The sequence below is a fragment of the Sarcophilus harrisii genome, chromosome 1, assembly GCF_902635505.1.
Source record: "Sarcophilus harrisii chromosome 1, mSarHar1.11, whole genome shotgun sequence".
Taxonomy (NCBI): domain Eukaryota; kingdom Metazoa; phylum Chordata; class Mammalia; order Dasyuromorphia; family Dasyuridae; genus Sarcophilus; species Sarcophilus harrisii.
This window is the reverse complement of record NC_045426.1, coordinates 493370396-493391795: the sequence shown is the minus strand read 5'-3', so window position 1 is coordinate 493391795 and position 21400 is coordinate 493370396. Positions and strand designations below refer to the sequence as shown.

The following is a 21400-nucleotide window of genomic DNA, read 5'->3' as shown; positions in this document are numbered from 1 at the left end:
TCTCTTTCTCTACCTTCCTCCTTCATGGTCTACTTCTTTGTGGCTTTCATAGACTAGGTATGAGACAATGTTTCCAATTTGTTATTAGTCATTATTACTTTGGTCTCTCATATTATCTCCAGAAGACCTCTATTAAAATTCTGTGTGTTTAAATAAAGAAGGAAAATGCCCCAGACAAATTTAATCTATTTTACAAAATTTCCAAATAATAAAAATATGCTTAAAAATATTTTGTCATTTTCTAATGATATTCATTGGGATTAGTAAGAGATTTATCATATCCCCTTTGAAGGAGACTGTAAGTTCCTCAAGTAGAGTAGAGTCATAAATTTAAAGTTGAAATGAACATTAGTGGTCTTAGTCCAGTGCTTCCTCTTTTAAAGTGAGGCTGTGGCTCAGAGAAATTGTTACTTATACATGGTTCAAATAGTTAAGTAACAAAGCCAGCAATATGGCTTCCGGCTCTAGCAAATTGTAGATCCAATTCTCTTCAAAGTTTCTAGTGATCTTCATGGGGAAAAATAATTATTTTAAGATATTTTATTGATGCTTTTTGAGAGCAAGCACAACACTTATGCTAGTGACTTTTCTTTTCTCTCACTCCAAAAATAAAAAAAAAAAACAAACAATAACTTTTTCTGAGTTCTCATCCTCCTTGATACTGTTTGCCACTTTGTAGTGCATGATATTTTCCTCCTTGACTTTTATGACACTATCCTCTCCTGCTTTTTCTACTTTTCTTGCCATTCCTTCTCAGTTTCTTTTTTTGGTTTCTTCTCCTTCAAGATCCCAAAGTATGGATATTTATCAAGGCTTTGATCTTTTTCTTTTATTTAATTTCTTTGACTCTCTGATCCATTAATATGATTTTACTTGTAATTACTTTATAAATAACTGTAGAATCTTTGCATCTTGCATCAGTGTATGCTTTGAGTTCAGTCCCACATCTTATCTCCCATCTACTTTCTTGGAATTTCTACCTTGAAATCTTGTCAGCACTACAACTCTGCATGAAACTTTTGTTTGCTCCAATATTTAGTGTTCTCCCACCCAAACTATTTTGTATATATTTGCATTTGTTAACTATATACGTATATATGCATAAATATGTGTCATACACACACCTCCCCCACTAGATTGACAGTCTTGGGGAATGTCTAGTTAGAGTGGATGGTGTTACAGGAAATGACACAAATTAGGAGTGGCCAGGAGATAGTAAGCTGGACTCATATTGTAAAGTGCTTTAAATATAAAACAGGAGTGTGTCTTTTATCATAGCCATATCAAGCCACTGGAAATTATGAAGAAGGGAAAGACATGATCATACTTCGCTTAGTAATACCACTTTAGTAGCTATATAGAGAAAGGATGGATTAGAGAGGGGAGAAATTTGTCGGAGTCTAATTAGGTTGTTGTAATAATTCAGGTAAATCTAGAGGGCTTGAATGAAAGTATAGTTATGTGAATGGAAGAAAAGTAGTTGCTTGTGAGAGTAGAGGCCAAATTAGTTTTATTTGGCAGCTAATTGATATAACTGGATAAGGGAGAATGAAGAATTAGAGGTAACCCCCTAGATTTGAACTTGTTCTATTGCCTCCAGTATCAAATTCAATTTTTTCTGTGTGACTTTTAAAGGACCTTTATAACCTAGATCCCAGTTTTCTTATAGCTTATTCCCTTCCATTTATTCTGAGATCCAGTGACACAGGCCTCCTTGCTGTTTTCTCATAAGACATTTCCTCTCCCAGCCTTACATACTGTCCCCCATACCTAAAATTCTTTCCTTTCTCAACTGTCTTCTGCTTTACTTGATTAAAATAGAACTCTTTATCTTTCCCCCAAACCTCCCTCTTCTCTCCCTGCCCCACACTTTTTCTTTTTTCCCCTTCAATTTAATTTAATTTATTAAAGCTTTTTATTTATAAAATATTTGCATGGGTAATTTTTCAACATTGACCCTTGCAAAACCTTATGTTCCAAATTTTTCCCCACTTTCCCCCCACTCCCTCCCCTAGATGGTAGGTAATCCAATATATGTTAACTATATTAAAATATATATTAAATCCAATATACGTATACATATTTATACAGTTAACTTGGATCAATAAGGAAAAAAAAAACTGAGAAAATAAAATGCAAGCAAACAACAGCAGAAAAAGTGAAAATGCTATATTTTGGTCCTTACTCAGTTCCCACAGTTCTCTCACTGCCCCATACCTTTTCTTTTACTGCAGAAGATACCATTCTCCTGTTCCTTCAGGTTTACAACTGTGAAATCATCCTGGACTTATCACCATTTCTCCCTTTCCCTCTCTTCCCCTCCCCCCATCTAAGCTGTAGCCAAGGTGTGCCGATTTCACTTAGCAACATCTCTCAGATATGCCCCCTTCCTTTTCTCTGACTGCCACTACCTTAGTGCAGGCTCTTATCAAGCCTTATTCTTGGTTGTTACAATAAGCTGGTGGTGGGTCTGCCTGCCACTCCAATCTATTCTCTAAGCCACTAAAGTGGTTTTCCTAAAACACAGGTCTGATTATGTTACTCCCTCTACTGAATAAACTCCCCTGGCTTTCTGATACCTCCAGTAGCAAATACAAAATACTTTACTTGGCATTCAAAGCTTTCTATAACCAAGCTTCACTTCTACCTTTCCATTCTACTTGCTATGTCTTGTTCCTCAATATGTACTTTTACATTCAATGACACTGGCTGCCTGTCTATTCCACCAACAACATAGTTCATTTCTTGGCTCTCCCTCCTTTTCTCTAATTTCTGGCTTCCTTTAAGGCTCCACTTACAGGAAGTCTTCTCTAATCCTTCTTAATTCCCATGCTTTTCCTCTGTTAATTATTTTCTATTTATCCTACAAAAAGCTTGATGTGTGTGTGTAAATACACACACACACACACACACACACACACACACACATACCTGCTTGTATGTAGTCTTCCCCATTAGATTCATTGTAAACCCTTGAGGTAGTCTTTTGCCTCTTTTTGTATTCCCAGTGCTTTGCTTGAAAAATGTTCATTAATTGATTGATTGACTTCCTTCAAGTCCAAGCTAAAAATTGTGCCTTCAACAGGAAGCATTTCCTGAACTTCCTTAATGCTAATGTCTTTCTTCTCTGATCATCTCCTTTGTATTCTTCAACATAGCTTATTTTCAGATCATTGTATGTTGTCTTCCCTGTTAGACTGTGTTTCTTAAGAGAGCAATGACTTTATTTTACCTTTCTTTGTATCCCTGGTGCTTAGCATAGTTCTTGGTGCAATATAGTAAGTATTTAATAAACACTTGTTGATTTAATAAACACTTCTAGATTGAAATGTCCTGCAGCTAATTTGAGATGTTGGATTGGTATTCAAGAAGAAGATGAGGGATAGACGTGTAGATTTAAGTCAACTTCAAAGGCAAAGTAATTGAATCCAAGGGAACTGAGATCACTAATTGAAAGAATAGATTTAGAAGAGGGCACAGGATAAAAGTCTCAAGTAGAAAACACCTAATCACAAATAAGAAAGCTTTTGAAAAATAATGCCAACTAAAGTTAGTAGGACCTAAGTTTAAATCTGGCCTTAGACACTTTATACTAAATAGCTGTGTGACCATAGGCAAGTCACTTAACCCCAATTGCCTCAGCATTTACTGATTTTTGGACTTTTAATAAAAATGTAGAAGTATTTTATCCTTTGTAATCCTAAGGGCAAGAAATAGCAAATAGAGAAATTATTATCTTGGAAAAATAGGCTGAAGATGTAGACCAAAAAAAGCTTTTTCCATATCCAGAAAGACTATGAAATATTGAATAGATGTGGTCAAAAATGGAGATGTTTTTTCAGGATACCCTTGAGTCTTGATTTGGTTAGTTGAACAGTGATATTCTTTCATATCATTTAGGATAAAATACTATGTGAACTTGGGTTTGGTAGTTTATGCATTAGAGTCTAATTTTAGTCTGAGATCATATTAGAAGAACTATAGGAATAGGGAGTGTTAACTTGTGGTTTCCTTGGCTAACACTTCCTAGGTGGGAAAACTTCCTTTAAAGATGTAGAGCTGCACATTCTTAGTGATTTATTTTCTTAGAGTTGACTAAAGCACTATGAGGTTAAGTAACTTACATAGGGTCACATATGTATTATGTATCGAAAGTAGGGTTTGAACTCAAGTCTTCCTAGTTCTGAGGCTAGCCTTCTTCCCATGTACCACACTACTTTATAAAGCTAAGAGATGTGAAGTTTGAATTTACATTTTTACTTTATTTTACCCTCTAATTAGGCATAATGAGTAAGATCATTCTCATTTGCAGGTGAAAACCTGAAGCACATGGAAATTAATTAGCTTGATTATTTAGGTGGAATCCATCTTGAAAGGGGAGGTGTTGTTTGTTACATTTCCTCATCTCTTCTCCTGAATAATATTGGTTGTCATGATTTCATGGTTTTGGACTTTCTTCTTGAGTACTTTAGTCTTCCAATGTTTCTCAGAGTTCTTTATATTTACTCTTTCTTATGGCATAATTATATTAAGTTACATTTATATTGCCTGATGATTTTGATATATATGATAGAGAATAGGCTTTTTTCTTTTGAACCTTCATTTTTTAGAATAGGCTTTTTTTTTTTTTTAACAAAAAAGTATTTTTAAAAAAACAATCCTATCAAATTTGACTTTCAGTGCCATGCGTGTGTTACTGTCCAAACTGCCAAGACCATGGATTGTGGATGAGAAGAAAGATGATGGTTACACTGCCTTGCATCTAGCTGCACTCAATAATCATGTAGAAGTGGCTGAACTCTTGGTGCATCAGGTAAAGTGTGCGACCTAAGATTTAGAGCGAGGTAGTGTAGCAATAGAACAGTCCCTAAGAGCCAGTTCAGATTCACCTGTGAACTTAATCTAATAAGATAAACATTGTATTATACTCATAAGCTTTTATCATGAAATTCTGTTAGCACTTTTCATTTTGTAAATTTTAAGCTGGCCAATTAAGAGTAATACTAGATAGCATTTATGTAGCTATTTTAGTTATGTAAAGTTATTATATATCTAATTTTATCCTCAAACCATCCTGATGGGTAAGGTACTTGTTGTACCTACAACCTACAACAATTACCTTGTTGTAAGCCTGGCTATAGCACCAGTACCTATTTGTTCAATTTTTGATGTTGGGATAAAATGAAGCACTCATAAAGTCACCAGACATTTAACAAGGTTGAATTTGTCCTAAACCAGTAAGAATGTGCAAGAAGGATAGCTTCTCTGGACAAAACCTCTCTAGTCTCCATTTGGAAACTCCATTTGGTCATTAAGTCCTCAGACTGTCATGACTCATGTAATATCTCAGTCACCTATAAGTCTGAAGGGCCCAGATTATATGCATTCTGACCAGGAAGCCATGTGGTAGAGACAAAGCTGGTTCAGAGGAGCTTAGGCCAAAGGAAGTTGTGTTAGAAAATTATTGGTCCTGTCTCCGTGCTGTTATTCTCCTTTTACAGACGAGGAAATTGAAGTGGCTGGCTCAGGGTCACAAGTTAGTGTCTGAGGCTGTGTTGGAATTCAGGACTTTCTGATAATAAAAAGTTAATACGTAGCTACTTTATATTTATAGAATTTAGACTATAAACAGCCTTTGCCCTCAGGAAATTTACAACATATTGGAGGGAGTAAGATGATGTAAAAAACACAGCATCACATCAGAAAGGAAAGTAGCTAAGAAGTGAATCTGTACTAGGTTTTCTTGGTTCAAGCTAAGCTTCTGCTAAACTAGTATAGCCTGAAATCCCAGTCATTAGAGTTGATCAATAAAATGAATTTGTCATGAAAACAACTAGAAAATTCAAATCACTTGGAATGTATGACTTTGTATTCCCAGGTTTAGAACTATTCCTGGCACACATTACACACTTAATACATCCTTGTTGATTGATAACCTTTTTTTTTTTCTTTTCATGCTCTCTTTTTGGTCAGTTTGTATGAATATCCATTATATTTTAAGGACAAATCATTATTGAAACATCAATAAAAAAGATGTATTTAGAAGAAGAAAAAAATTTCTGAGCCAGACTGCCAGATTCCTTTTAATAAAAAGTAAGATTACTTTCTTATGATATAATAAATCCCAAAGTTTTTATTAAATTCCTATCCAAGTACCTGGGGATACAAATACAAAATAAGTGAACCATCTCCGCCTTCAGGTAGGTGACATGAACATTAAAAAAAAAAAAAAAAAAGTAAAAGGAGAACCAGGTAGAAGTTTGTTCAATAAGGAAACTTATCCTTTTCCTAAACCTATTTCTCCTCTAAACAAACCTTTGTTTCTCTAGTCACCTTCTCTGTGACTTTCCCACCACCACCCATTCCAACCATTTACCTAAAGTTTTTTGAAATATAGTGTCTTTCTTATTCATTGAATTACTACCCTAGATCAGGCTTTCATAACCCCTGGACTGTGGAGTTGCTACATTTCTTTCTTAAGTAGACATTCTCTTTTCGTTCATCTTTCATCTCTCTTTCAAACAATTGCCAAAATAATTTCCCCATGTGACAGGTTTGAACATCATTGTCTTGTTGGAATACTTGGAATGGTTCTTTTTACCTTTCTGGCAACTTAGCTAGATAGATTGTATATTTAGTATGCACTTATTATGTGCCAGGCACTGTGCTAACCACTGGTGATAGAAAAACCAAAATGCAAGATAGCCCCTATTCTCAAGGAGCTTACATTTTACAAGACAAAACTTAAAGGAGAGCTAGAAATCAAGGAGGATTTGGGGAACAGGGAAGTGGGCATCGACTTTTTAACAGCCTGTCTGGAGTGAAAGGTGCTGCACAGATGACTAGCTTTTTGAGAAGGTGGGACAGATTCCTCAGCTTGGTATTTAAATCCCTTCATAAATGACTCTAGCTTCCCTTAATAGATTTATTTCATATTATTCTCCCTCATGGTTAAAGTACTCTGTGTTTTGGCTAAAGTTGCCTAATCACTGTTTCTTGAACTAAGCACTCTGTCTTGTCTCTGAGCTTTTGTTCAGGCTCCCCAGGGGCCAAATTTTTATGTGAAAATGATTTTTCCCCACCTGCTCAAGAATTCTTAACTTTACTGGACACACTGTTCATATGCCACCTCCAATTAGAAGTCTTCCCAGATTTTCCCTCATAATTGATACTCTCTCTTTCCTCTTTTTTTTTTTGATGCTTATCTAATTATGTGCCATATCTTCCTATGAGGCAAACGTTCTTTGATATCAGGGACTGCTTTTAGTTTTTTTCTGTTTAGAACTCTTAACATTTAGCACATGAATTATATTCATAGAACTGACACTTAATAAATGATTATGGCACTGGACTGTGACCTGTCAGTGATGTAGACTGAAAGATTTCCCTTGGGGTACTCTGAAAAGCTCCTGTCATTTTTCAGTCTGTATGCCTTTTTCCCTTTCTCCATTTCTCTCGTCTCTCTCCCAGAATAGTGTGATACTGTGTTCATTTCAAAGAAGAGAAAAGTAACATTGTTTTATTTTACCTGTTTTGGAAATAAGTAGTTATATATATGAGCTGTGTTCTTTCATAAGGATATGGCTGTGAAGTGGAACAAAGATAATGGTCCGAAATAACATTTATTGAATATGTCTGCCTTATATAATAGGGGTTAAAATGGATAAGAGAGAAAAAGATATCATTGAGGTCTGATCTATGTACTAAACTTGGGGTCTATTTCTGTTCCCTTATTTTTTTACTTGTATATTTGAGGTATTTTCTTCTCTAAATTTTGTTGGTTACCATTGCTTTAATTGCTTATACATTTTTATGAAAGTGAAATTTGAGACATCATTTATAAGACAATAGTTTTGCTCTTTATTTTTTTCTAGAAATTTGTTATTGTAAAATACGTCTCCTTTTTTCAGGGAAATGCAAACCTGGATATCCAGAATGTAAACCAGCAAACAGCACTTCACCTTGCCGTTGAACGACAACACACTCAAATAGTCAGGGTAAGATGTTTCTTATGTGCACATAACTATATTTTATTTGGACAGGTATTTTGGACATATTGAATCCTATTTTAAGGTTTATAATTATTGACTTTTTAAGATAGTAGAATTGAGAGTTGGGTAGGCTAATGTTTGCTGTCATTGTGAGAATTGATGTTAATTTTCATCTAGGAGAAACTGAATAAAATAGGAAAAGGCAATATGTATCTATAGGAACCTATTAAGGTGAAGCATTTATTGTGTGACTTCATTATTTTACTAGTCATATTACAAATTCTTAGAATATCAAAAATGTCTGTATTCAAATATCAGATTAAAAATATATTCCCAGAGGTAGCTAGGTGGCACAGTAGATAGAGTAAGAAGTCAGGAGGACCTGAGTTCAACTCTGGCCTCAGACACTTAACACTTCTTAGCTATGTGACTCTGGGCAAGTCATTTAGCCCCAATTGCCTCAGCAAAAAAAAAAAAATATATATATATATATAGATAGATAGATATAGATATATAGATATATATAGGTATAGATTTTCACAGTAGAAATATATTTGTTTTTCTCTTTCATTTTTTGTTGCTTCTGTGGATCTGTGGTGTCAATGATTTAAGTACTTCTTCCATTCCAACAGTTCATTTCACAACCTACCCATTCATCCTTTCCCATCCTTTGCATCTCTTGTCCAAGCTATCAGTGGGGTGCAAGATGTGTATTCTGTATGCCAGGAGAGTAGACGACTAGGGGAGGAGAATCTTTTGATATCATATGTGCTAGTGGAGCATGGGGTCTGTCTTTTAATTTAAGCTACATGACTGACTGACTTTCTTTTCTGGAAAATATATTTTCTCCTCTACAGTTATACATTTGTAATATATTGCAGCCCGTCTAAGCCTATAGTACATCTCTCCATCGAACTTTGAGTGAGACTAACAACTGTAATTCTCTGAAGCCTGAGATAGTCAGTGTTTTATAGTCATATAATATAATTTAGAATATATTGGTATTCAAAAAAGTGGGCTTTTGTTTCCAGTAAAAGGTTGAAATCACTTAAAGGACTGAGCAGTTTCCCAAATATAATGCCATTCCTTCTTCTTTAATTCCATTAAAAATTTAAAAAAACATTTATTAAGTGTATACTGTGTCTCAAGACTCTCTTATACTAAAGATATATAAACAAACAAAATAGACATATCTTCCAAGAAGTAGGTGACTACTCATCTGCACAGTGGATAGAAGACTGGATTTGGAGCCAGGAAGGTCCAACTTCGAATTCTGCAACAGATACTAGCTGTGTGAACTGGGCAAATCACTTAACTGCTGTTTGCCTTATTTTCCTCCTGTAAAATGGTCATAATAACAACACCTGTTATATCAGTTTGTTGGAAGGATCAAATGAGATACTTGTTGATCCTATGCTATCATCCTTATCATCATGATCATCAAAATATATTCTAAAATAATGGAGAGTCAACTAACTGTATTCTTATGAAATGAGAGTTGATTCAAGAAATCAAATACTCAAATCCTTACATATAATGGCTTGAGGTCAAATCCCTTAAAATCTCAGAGTCTCAGGAAATTATTTTAATTAAATTAATTTTAAATAAATTAATTAAATTAATTGAAAAACCTTTACTTATTTGCATTGGTAGAAGAAATTTCTTTACTAAGAATTCTCTATATTACTGAAATTATAGATTGGAACAACAACAACAAAAAAATTAAGGAACACAAAATCGATTCAAGAGGGAAGGATAAGGATTGAGATAAGAATGTTAAGAGAAGGAATAATTGGAAAAAGAAATGCCATGTGTATGAGTTGGACAGCCCTGCCTTAAATCAGGCTAAGATTCTGAAATGTGGAGGTGAAAAAGTGACTCTATTCTAAACATGGGAAAACTGCCTTTTAAAGGTAAAGGAGTGAGAGATGGCATGTTCTGTTTAGGAACAATCTGATTGGCTAATTTGGCTTAAATGAAGACTGTAAAGGGAGGGTAATATGAATTGTTTCTAGTAGTTTTTTAGTTGATTCTCTAGGATTCTCTAAGTATACCATCATATAATATGCAAAGAGTGATAATTTACTTTCCTCATTACCTAATTTCTTTAATTTCTTTTTCTTCTCTTATTGCCAAAGCTAATATTTCTAACGCAATATTGGATAGTAATGCTGATAGTTGGCAACTTTGTTTCACCCCTGATCTTATTGGAAATAGTTCTAGTTTGTGCCTAAATATGTTGCTTGCTGGTGGTTTTAAATAGATGCTACTGATCATTTTAAGGAAAACTCCATTTATTCCTGTACTCTCTAGTGTTTTTAATAGGAATGAGTGTTGGATTTTGTCAGATGTTTTTTCTGCAAATCATATGATTTGAATGAGTGTTGGATTTTGTCAGATGTTTTTCTGCACCTATTGAGGTAATCATATGATTTCTGTAAGTTTGGTTATTGATGATGAATTATGTTAATAGTTTTCCTAATATTGAACCAACCCTGCATTCCTAGTATAAATCCTACTTAGTCCTGGTATATTATCCTAGTGATAATTTGCTGTAATCTCTTTGCTAATATTTTATTTAAGATTTTTGCATAAATATTCATTAGGGAAATTGGTCTATAATTTTCTTTCTGTGTTTGACCCAACCTGGTTTAGGGATCCAGCACCATAGCTGTGTCATAAAAGGAATTTGGTAGGACTCCTTTTTCCCCTATTTTTCCAAATAGTTTGCATAATATTGGAATTAATTATTTTTTAAATGTTTGGTAAAATTTACTTAAAATCCATTTGACTCTGGAGATTTTTTTATTAGGGCATTGATTAATAGCTTGTTCAATTTCTTTTTCTAAAATGGGATTATTTAAGTAATTTATTTCCTCCTCTGTTAATCTGGGCAATCAATATTTTTATAAGTATTCATCCATTTCACTTAGATTATCAGATTTATTGGCATATAGTTGGGCAAAATAGCTCCTAATTATTGCTCTAATTTCCTTTCCATTGGTAGAAAGTTCTCCTTTTTCATATTAACAATTTGATTTTCATCTTTCCTTTTTCTAATCATTAGCTAAAGGTTTATCTATTTTGTTGGGTTTTACGTAAAACCAACTTTTTATTATAACTTTTTTATTGACAGAACATATGCCTGAGTAATTTTTTACAACATTATCCCTTGCACTCACTTCTGTTCCGATTTTTTCCTTTCCTCTCTCTACTTCCTCTACTAGATGGCAGGCAATTTTATACATGTTAAATATGTTATAGTATATCCTAGATACAATATATGTGTGCAGAACTGTACAGTTCTCTTGTTGCACAAAAAGAATTGTATTCAGAAGGTAAAAATAACCTGGGAAGAAAAACAAAAATGCAAGTAGTCCGCATTCATTTTCCAGTGTTCCTCCTCTGGGTGTAGCTGATTCTGTCCATCATTGATCAATTGCAACTGAATTAGATCTTCTTTTTGTCAAAGATAACCACTTCCATCAGAATACATCCTCATACAGTATTGTTGTTGAAGTGTATAATGATCTCCTGGTTCTGCTCATTTCACTCAGATCAGTTCATGTAAGTCTTTCCAAGCCTCTCTGTATTCATCCTGCTGGTCATTTCTTACAGAATTATAATATTCCGTAACATAAATATACCATAATTTACCCAACCATTCTCCAATTGATGGGCATCTATTCATTTTCCAGTTTTTTAGCCACCACAAAAAGGGCTGCCACAAACATTTTTGCACATACAGGTCTCTATCTCTTCTTTAGTATCTTTTTTGGGATATACTGCTAGATCAAAGGGTTATGCAGTTTGATAACTTTTTGTGCATAATTCCAGATTGCTTTCCAGATTGCTCTCCTGAATGGTTGTATTCGTTCACAAATCCACCAACAATACATCAGTGTCCCAGTTTTCCTGCATCCCCTCCAACATTTGTCATTATTTTTTCCTGTCTTTTTAGCCAATCTGAGATGTGTAATGGTATCTCAGAGTTGTCTTAATTTGCATTTCTCTGATCAATAGTGATTTGGAACACCCTTTCTTATGAGTAGAAAAATAGTTTCAATTTCATTATCTGAAAATTGTCTGTTCATATCCTTTGATCATTTATCAATTGGAGAATGGCTTGATTTCTTATAAATTAGAGTCAATTCTCTATATATTTTGGAAATGAGGCCTTTATCAAAACTTTTGACTGTAAAAATGTTTTTCCAGTTTATTGCTACCCTTCTAATCTTGTTTGCATTAGTTTTGTTTCTACAAAGGCTTTTTAATTTGATATAATCCAAATTTTCTGTTTTGTGATCAATAATGATATCTAGTTCTTCTTTGGTCACAAATTCCTTCCTCCTCCACAAGTCTGAGAGGTAAACTATCCTATGTTCCTCTAATTTATTTATAATCTCGTTCTTTATGCCTAAATCACAAACCCATTTTGATCTTATCTTGGTGTACGATGTTAAGTTTTTGGTCCATGCCTAATTTCTGCCATATTAATTTCCAGTTTTCTCAGCAGTTTTTGTCAAATAATGAATTCTTATCCCAAAAGTTGGGATCTTTGGGTTTGTTAAACACTACGTTGCTATACTTCTTGACTATTTTGTCCTGTGAACCTAACCTATTCCACTGATCAACTAATCTGTTTCTTAGCCAATACCAAATGGTTTTGGTGACCATAAAACCAGCTTTTAATTTTGTTTATTAATTCAATAGTTTTCTTTCAGTTTTATTAATCTCCCCTTTTATTTTCAGAATTTCAAATTTGGTAATTAATTGGGGTGGTTAGTTTGTTTTTTTTTTTTTTTTCTAGCTTTTTTATTTGCATGCCCAATTTATAAATCTTCTCTTTATGTTTTGTGCAAGTAAGTGTCTAGAAATATAAAATTTCTCCTAAGAACTACTTTGGCTGCATCCCACAAATTTTGGTATATTGTCTCATTATTGTCATTCTCTTGGATGAAATTATCAATTTTGTCTATTTGTTGTTTCACCCTCTCATTCTTTGGGATGACATTATTTAGTTTCCAATTAATATTTGCTCTATTTTTCCCTGGCCCTTTTCTATTTACTTCGTTAACTTCTTATTTGTTTTGTGGTTTGGTTTACCTAGTTCTGATAGAGCAAGGATGAAATCCTGCAGTAACATAGTTTTACTGTCTATTTCTTCTTGTATCTCTCTTAACTTCTCTAGGAACTTGGAAGCTATACAACATTGGTTTATATATGTTTAGTATTGATATTACTTCATTATTTATGTACTCTTTAGCAAGATATAGTTTCTTTCCTTATCTGTTTTAAGTAGGTCTATTTTTGCTTTATTTGAGATCAGGATCACTACCTCTGCTTTTTACTTCAGCTGAAGTGTAATAGATCTTGCTCCAGCCTTTTACCTTTATTCTGTATGTATCACCCTGGTTTAAATGTGTTTCTTGTAAACAATATATTGTAAGATTCTGGCTTAATCCAGTCTGGTGTTTCCGTTTTATGGGAGAGTTCATCCCATTTACATTCTCGGGTAAAATGACTAACTCTGTATTTCCCACCATTTTATTTTCCTCAAGTTATATTTTTCTCTTTCCCCCCTTTCCCTCCTTACCAGTGTTTTGCTACTGACCACCACCTTCCTCATTCTGCCCTCTCTTTTTATAGCCCCTTCCTCAAAAGGGGGTAATATGAGATTAAACAAACAATAAAGGAACTGGAAGCCAAACTAAGTAGGATTTTAAAAGCCATACTGATTATTTTACATTTTTGAGGGTTGGGAAATATTGGTTATTTTTTGAGTGAAGTTGTCAAACCTGCTTTAGAAATGTCAGTTGAACAGCACTGTGAAGAAAAAATTGGAGAGGGGAGCAACTGGAAGTAGAAAGAACAAATGTGAAACCATTGCACTGAGCCAGTTGAAAAGTAATGAGGTCCTTAACTGGTGAAAAGGCTCTGTAACTCTTTAATCAGTAAGAATTATGTGAGAGGAGATGCTGAGGTAGACTCAAGTGTTTTGTTTTTTTTTTTACAATTGATTGGGTGGGAAGAAGGAAGTGAGAAAGTGGGAAAAGACCTGGATTACTCAAATATTGCCAGGTTAAGTGAGTAGAAGGACAATAATGTCCTCAGCAGAAATAGTTAGGAGGAGGGATAGATTTTTGGGAAATAGAAATTCTGTTTTGAACAGCTAGCTTCTCTCCCTCTTCCTTTTAACACATAATTATAACTTAGCAATCAGGTCATCAGTTTGACCATCTCTGAAAATGAATGTGTCTCTATACATTTAGTTGATCTTTTTTTCCAAGGAAGTGTAGGGGGTGTGCTTCATTATTCCTGAAGTCATTGCATTGATCAGTCCTGAATTCTCTCAAAGTCATTTTCCTTCTTGTTATTGTAGTCACCTTTTAAATTGTTCTCTTCTTAATTCACTTAATACAAATTCATTCAAATCTTTCTGAATTTGTCTCTCATGTTCATCATTTCTTACATGTCATTTTGCCTAATGTTCATAATTTTATTGTTCAACAATTTTTTCATTTGTGTACAACTCTGTGTCTCCATTTTGAATTTTCTTGGCAGACATACTGGTGTGGTTTGCCATTTCCTTCTCCAGCTCATTTTACAGATGAGGAGACTGAGGCAAACAGGGTTAAATGACTTGATCCAGGGTTATGCAGCTAACAAGAGTCTGAGGCCAGATTTGAACTCAGAAAGGAGTTTTCATATACCATATTTTATTTAGTCATTCCTCAAGTGAGTGGATTACTCACTTTGTTTCTAGTTACAGTGGGCAGTGTTTACAGACTTGTTGTACATGTGGATCTTAAGAGGCTTACGTTTTCACAGCTGTTCTTGACAACTGTCATTTTTCCTCTTTTGGTTGTCCTTGCTAATATTTTGGGTGTGAAATGCATGCAGATTTGAGTTTGCATCCTTATTAGCCACTTAATACCTGGGCAAGTCAAATTAAGCTTTCAGTTTTATGTCTGTAAAATGGCTATAATAATAGCAGCTACCTCATGGAATTGTCAAATAGCATTTAAATGTTAACTATTACTGTTTTAATTTGCATTTTTTATTATGAGTAATTCTTATTAAGAATGCTCCTTTTTTTTTTTTTTTTTTTTCCCTGAGGCATTTGGGGTTAAGTGGCTTGCCCAGGGTTTCATAGCTAGGAAGTGTTAAGTGTCTGAAGTCATATTTGAACTCAAGTCCACCTGACTTCAGGGCTTGTGCTCTATCCACTGTGCCACCTAGCTGCCCCATGAATATTCTTTTATATGGTTTTGATAACTTGTATTTTTTATTTGAAAAGTACGTGATCAGGTCATCTTTTTTCAGTAGCAATAAAATAAATGACTTTTCTAAATGTTATTTTTCCCTCTTTCAGTTATCTTGAAATTTTAATTGTTATTTTAATCTCTTTCAAATTAATCTCCCATATGCCTTCAAAAAATTATATTACTTTCTAGTATAGACCCTTTGTGTCTAGCCAGGTCTTCCTATTCTTGTTTTCTTTACTGTCAATTTTACTTTCTCATATGGCACCTTGGAAACTGATGTTAGAATCTAAATTTGGTGCTTCATCAATAGAGAATATGTTTTGGTATCATCATCTGTGAAGTCTGGGCTAGCTCCCTGGAGGTCTCAGGATCATCCATAATTAGGATAAGTAAAAGTCCTTGGTCTTTAAGGGGAGAAGCAGGCAAACTGCCAGGAGTTTAGCCAAAGATCTCTTCTCATTCTTGCGTCTAGAGTCTCCACCTTTCTCTTCCTCCTTTAATCCTTTCCTATGATTATCTTAACATCAAATATTGAGCCAGCACCAATGATGAGAAAAGCCATTTTCCCAAACATATGCTAATAGAGTCATTGTCTCATTAGCTAGCCTTAAGTCCTGGATTGTCTGATTCAAGCATACCTTTTTGAAGTTTCAGCCCTTTACAATTATCTTATTATAACTTTTCCATCATCTTTACAGTTTAACTTTTAAATGGTCATGGATCAATTAATCATTGAGAGTGTTGGGTTTTTTAGTTTTCCATTTTATGTTTTAGGCATTGTGCTAAGTCCTCAGGATAAAGGGACAAAAAAAAATGAAACAGTATTAACATTTCATTTAGTGTGCATAGAGGAAACAATACACATACATGCAAAATTAAAATACAAGGTAATTTTGTATCAGAGGGACTAGCTGATAGGGGATTAGCAAAAGATCTTAAATGTGTCTTTATCTGAATTTTCTTGTTTTTCTCTTCATGATGTCTTATTTTAAGGCCTTACTGTGGTGTGGAGGGAACCCTGGGTTATTAAAAGCTTTAGCAGTGAATGTCAAATTCTGTCAGGCGTTGGCAACAAATGAATATCTGCAGAGATCATTCTAGCTATGTTCAGAGAAGGTCATCTTCAGTAAATTGGCCATTAGGTGATAAGTTTGTTGGCCATGGCAATCCATGAATCAAAGAGAAAAACTAAAATGGCTTTTAATTTTGTATAGTCTGTTTCTGATCTGCAGTGATGGTTTCCTAGTAGTGGAAAAGGAGACAGAGAGCAATTAATCATGAAATAGTCAAAAATAAACATTAACATAGATCTTGCTGTTGCAGATATAAGATCCTTGTTCTGTGATCATTGAGTGAACATACTATTAGTGAAGTTAAATCTTATCAGTGTCTTTATTCTCACCATATTTGGTATCAGAAGACAAAAAAGCTGCATCTAAATTGAAGGATAGTTCATATTTTCCCAGAAGAAGCTAATAAAAAAATTTGATGGAATCAATTTGATTATGTGCTCTGAGCCACAAGAAGAAATATTGGTTGGTTATTTTATTTGTCAGTGCTTACAGTTAGCATTTTAAAAAATGTCACCATGAAGATAATGGTACTTAAGGTGCCAATGTCTTTTTTAGAAGCTGAAACGATAATGAAATTATATAAAGAATTCAAGATCTTCAAAATTAAATCATCTTAATTGAGTTATCATTGATGTTAGTGTAAAGGTGAGCATAGAAGAGTATGATGAATACACAATGAGGAGGCCATAAAACACCTACGAATCACTTTAATCAGCAAACACTAAATATCTTGGCAATTGGGGAAATATGGTAACCAATGGTAATTCCAAGCTAGGATAGAAATTAGTTTTAAATTGGAAGATGACAAATCATGATGAGGATTTGACTATACTTTACAAATCTTTGGTCTTAATTCATATACTTTTTAAAAAATAGTATCTTTTGATTTTCAAAATATATGTAAAGATAGTTTTCAACATTCACACTTGCAAAATCTTGTGCTCTAAAATTTTTCTCCCTCACTTCCCCTCACCCCTTTCCCCTAGACAGCAAGCAATCCATTGTAAGTTAAACATTACACATATACTTTTGCAAATATTAAAATGCTAAAAGATTTATGTTTCAGTATTTAATCATTCTAATAATGAAATGATTAAATGAATATGTCCTAAAATATTCACCTCAAGTATTTTAGGTTGCTTATTTTTAATAAGTCTTTCTTTCCTATTTCCCTAAAAAATTTTACCACACCCTATGTAAATGTCTTCTATGTGCTTTAGTGACAGAGATATGAAAATAAAAAGACATTGTAGTCCTTGTCCTTAAGGAGTTTCTATCAGGTGAGTTATAAATCTATAAATATAACAGGAAAAAAAGATATAATAAAGACAAAGGAGAGATGTAGCCTAAGTTTTCCAGGAAATCCCTAAAGTACAAATTAGGAAACAAAGAAAATCCAGACCCCATTCTTGTGAGAAATATCTTAGGGAGAAAATACTTTTAGCCTTGAGGATGAGGAAGGCCACCTGTGTGGAGTTTGATGGAAAATAAGGATTCTGAGCAGAGATCAGAATAGAATATGTAATATTCATGGTTGGTTTTTGCTGTGTATGCATAGACATTCAGAATGGGTAGGGATAAGAAACAGAGTGAGAGAGAATAGTCCACTTTAGCTAGAACATAAAGAGCTTGAAAGAAAATAATGTGACATAAGACTAGAAAGGTAGACAATTAATAATTGTTAGGTAATTTTGGCAATGCTTAAATATCTAGGCAATAGGAGACAATACAATGATAGGACAATCTGGGACAATAATGGTATCCAACAGATTGGGTAAGTTGGGAGAAGTGGGTGAGTTTAAGGGGGAAAATTATTGTTTTCATTTTAAACATGTTGGTTTAAGTTACTGGTTCAGATGATAAGAGAAGGGGAAGAAACCAAACATTTATTAAGTACCAGTTAAGAATTTGGGGACTAGTGTCTTGGTGGGAGATTAGTGATTGAATACATTAATTTGGAAGTTTTCATATCAATAATGATATTTGACGTATGTTTCATTATGATTGCAAAGTACTTTATATCTGTTAATCTCATTGATCCTAAAAAGGAAGAGATAGGGATGGTGATAACCTTCAGAACTTGTTTAATAAGTTTTAATTTTTGTTTATTTTTTTAACAATAGCTCTTTATTTTCAAAATATATGCAAAGATAAATTTCAAGAAAACTTTTTATTCCAGATTTTTTCCCCTCCTTTTCTTCCTCCTGTCCCCCTAGATAGCAAATAATCCAATAGATTAAACATGTGCAATTCTTCTAAACATTTAATAAGTTTTAGAGACAGAGTTTGAACCCATGTTTTTATTAGTGTAAGTTCTACTTTCTATTAAACCACCTTTGACCTTTCCCTAGAAGAAATAATTAAAGCCATAGAATGAGGGAGAGAGAGGAGAAGATAATCTATGTTGAAACATTGGCTGAGGGAAATCATACAGGACAAGAGATGAGTGGTGAGTCAGAACTGAAAAAGGAGCTGTCACTGAAGCTAAGGTATCCGAAGGGGAGAACTACAAAAAGTTCAAGGTACTTGAAGATTAAGAAAAAGTCCTTGAATGTAGCAATTAAAAGATAGACTGACAACTTTTGAGAGAAATTTAAATTTAATACTGTGGGGTAGGAGATGGGGAGGAGAAGAATTGCAAGAGATTGAATAATGAAGAGAAAGTGTCTGAAAGTATAGGGAACAAGTGTAATCTGTTCAAAATATTGAAATAGAAACGAAATGGAGAACAGTAGGTTGAGAATGCCAGGTTCAAATGAAAGGGGTTTTGGCATCATAAAATATAATTTTATTTTCATAACTGTATTCTTTCCCTCCCATTCTCACCCCACATTAAGAAAGCAAGAAAAACAAGACTCCTTGCATAGTCAAATCCCCACACTGATCATGTTCATTTCTGTGTGTGTGTGTGTGTGTGTATGTATGTATGTGTGTACTTAATCCTTATTCTAAAGGAACTCACAATATGGCTCAAATTTTCCTCTAAAATAGAAAGTGAGATGAGTAAAAAAAGCTTTCATTGACCATTTACTTTGTGTAAAGCTCTAGGAATACATATAGAAAGACTGTCCCTGCTCTTTGGGAGCTTACTTTTTAATGAGAAAGGTTGTGATTTTAAGACTATAGGAGCTTTTCGTGTGCAAATGGTGGAAGTTTAACACCAAGATATGATGTATTATCTGTAGGGTCATTGATAAGAGTCTGGACAGGGTAATGCAAATGAGGATGACTGTGAGTATCTGGGTTGAAAATGGCAAGAGATGAACTTTAATTGTTTTCAAGGGGAGGTCACATATTGGAACTGTGGATGAAGAATGAGTCTAAGGTACCAGACATCAGAGAAAAATAATTGCCAGACATTTATGTCATTTTAAGGTTAGCAAAGGTTAGGGATGAAATAGTTAACAATGTGAGAGAAAGTAGTAGTAGATTTTCACTTCAGAGAGTCACTCTCTCTGATTACACTGGGAAGGAACAGGAATTTCTTCACTCTAGCACAAGGAAAAGTCCCAAATATTGAGAAACACAGACCAAATTAGACCCTCCATTATCACAATTAGATTATTAGTATGAAAGTGTCACTACTTGTCTTTTTTTTTACAATTGATGCAATTGTCTCACTAGATTTTAATGTTGAAGAGAAAGGCAGAAACTTTCCCAACCTCTCCCTCAACCTGCTCCAAATTCCTTTAAATACTGACTCTAACAAATTTTGGAGCATCAGAACACCCAAAAAGATGGAGTAGAGAACATTTTCCAGCCAAAGGCAACTTAGCAGCTCAGCAAAAAAGATTTGTAGAACCAGAGCAGGACCCCAGTGTGCCATCTCAGCACAGGATTAGTCCCAGCCACAGCTCTCTACTGACCTTTGAATCAGCAGCAGTGTTGGATGCTTCTGAAACCTCTGAGCCTGGGGATACCAGGGAAGACTCCAAAGGTCAGTAGAGAGGATCTGTGACAATGGGATGGAAGTCTGGTTTACTATTGTAGTAGCACAACTCTGGTCAGAGAGCCTCAGCCAGCAAAATAGATCTTATAAATACTGTGGGGGAGGGACATTCCTAACAGCTCCAGGGCAGAAAACAGCTCTGGTCAGTTTCCTAGAAGGATTTCTGAAAACAACTGCACAAAACCCTGAAGCTTGGGATGGTGCACCCTCCACCCTGGAAATAGAGCCCTACTTTAATAGGAAATTAAAAAGTAGAACAATAGGCTAGGAAAATGATCGGAAAATTATTGTGGTGACAAGGAGGATCAAAACACACTCAGAAAATGACAACAAAGTCAAAGGTTCTACATTTAAAGGCTCCAAGAAAAATAAGAATTGGGCTCAGGTCCTGGAAGAGCTCAAAAGGGACTTTGAAAATCAAAAAGAGACAGAGAGGTGGGGAGGATGAGAAAAAATTGGGGAAACAACTGAGAGGGGTGCAAAAGGAAATACAAAAACCTAATGAGGAGAAGAATGCTTTAAAAAAGCAAAATTGGCCAATTGGGAATGGTCATTTGGGAAAGGAGGTACAAAAGCTTCACTTTGAGGAAAATAATTCCTTAAAAAATAGAATTGAACAAATAGAATCCAATGACTCTATGAGAAATCAAGATATAATAAAATAACTACCCCCCCCAACTAAAAAAAGAAAAAACTATGAAATATCTCATTGGAAACACAGCTGACCTGGAAAATGTGATCCAGGAGAGATAATTGGTCTACCTGAATGTTATGATCAAAAAAAAGAGCCTGGACATCATCTTTCAAGAAATTGTCAAGGAAAACTGTCCTGATATTCTAGAACCAGAAGGTAAAATAGAAATTGAAAGAATCTACTGATCATTTCCTGAAAGAGATCCCAAAATAAAAACTCAGGAATATTATAGCCAAATTCCAGAATTCCCAGATCAAGGAGAAAATATTGCAAGCATCTAGAAAGAAACAATTTCAAGGATAGTGGAGCCACAGTAGAATAACACAAAATCTAGCAGCTTCTACATTAAAGGACAAGAGGACTTGGAATATGATGTTCCAGAGAATAATGGAGCTAGGACTATAACCAAGGATAACCTGAGTATA

General features: G+C 34.3%; 1 protein-coding gene across 1 annotated transcript in view; it reads left to right on the top strand.

Moving 5' to 3' along the window:
• Positions 1–21400, top strand: part of MIB1 (mindbomb E3 ubiquitin protein ligase 1) — a 154412-nt gene that overhangs the window by 99264 nt on the left and 33748 nt on the right. The window contains exons 13-14 of the mRNA XM_023496210.2: positions 4681–4813; positions 7911–7997. Of these exons, the coding sequence (XP_023351978.1) occupies positions 4681–4813; positions 7911–7997 (220 nt within the window). The remainder of the gene's footprint in view (positions 1–4680; positions 4814–7910; positions 7998–21400) is intronic.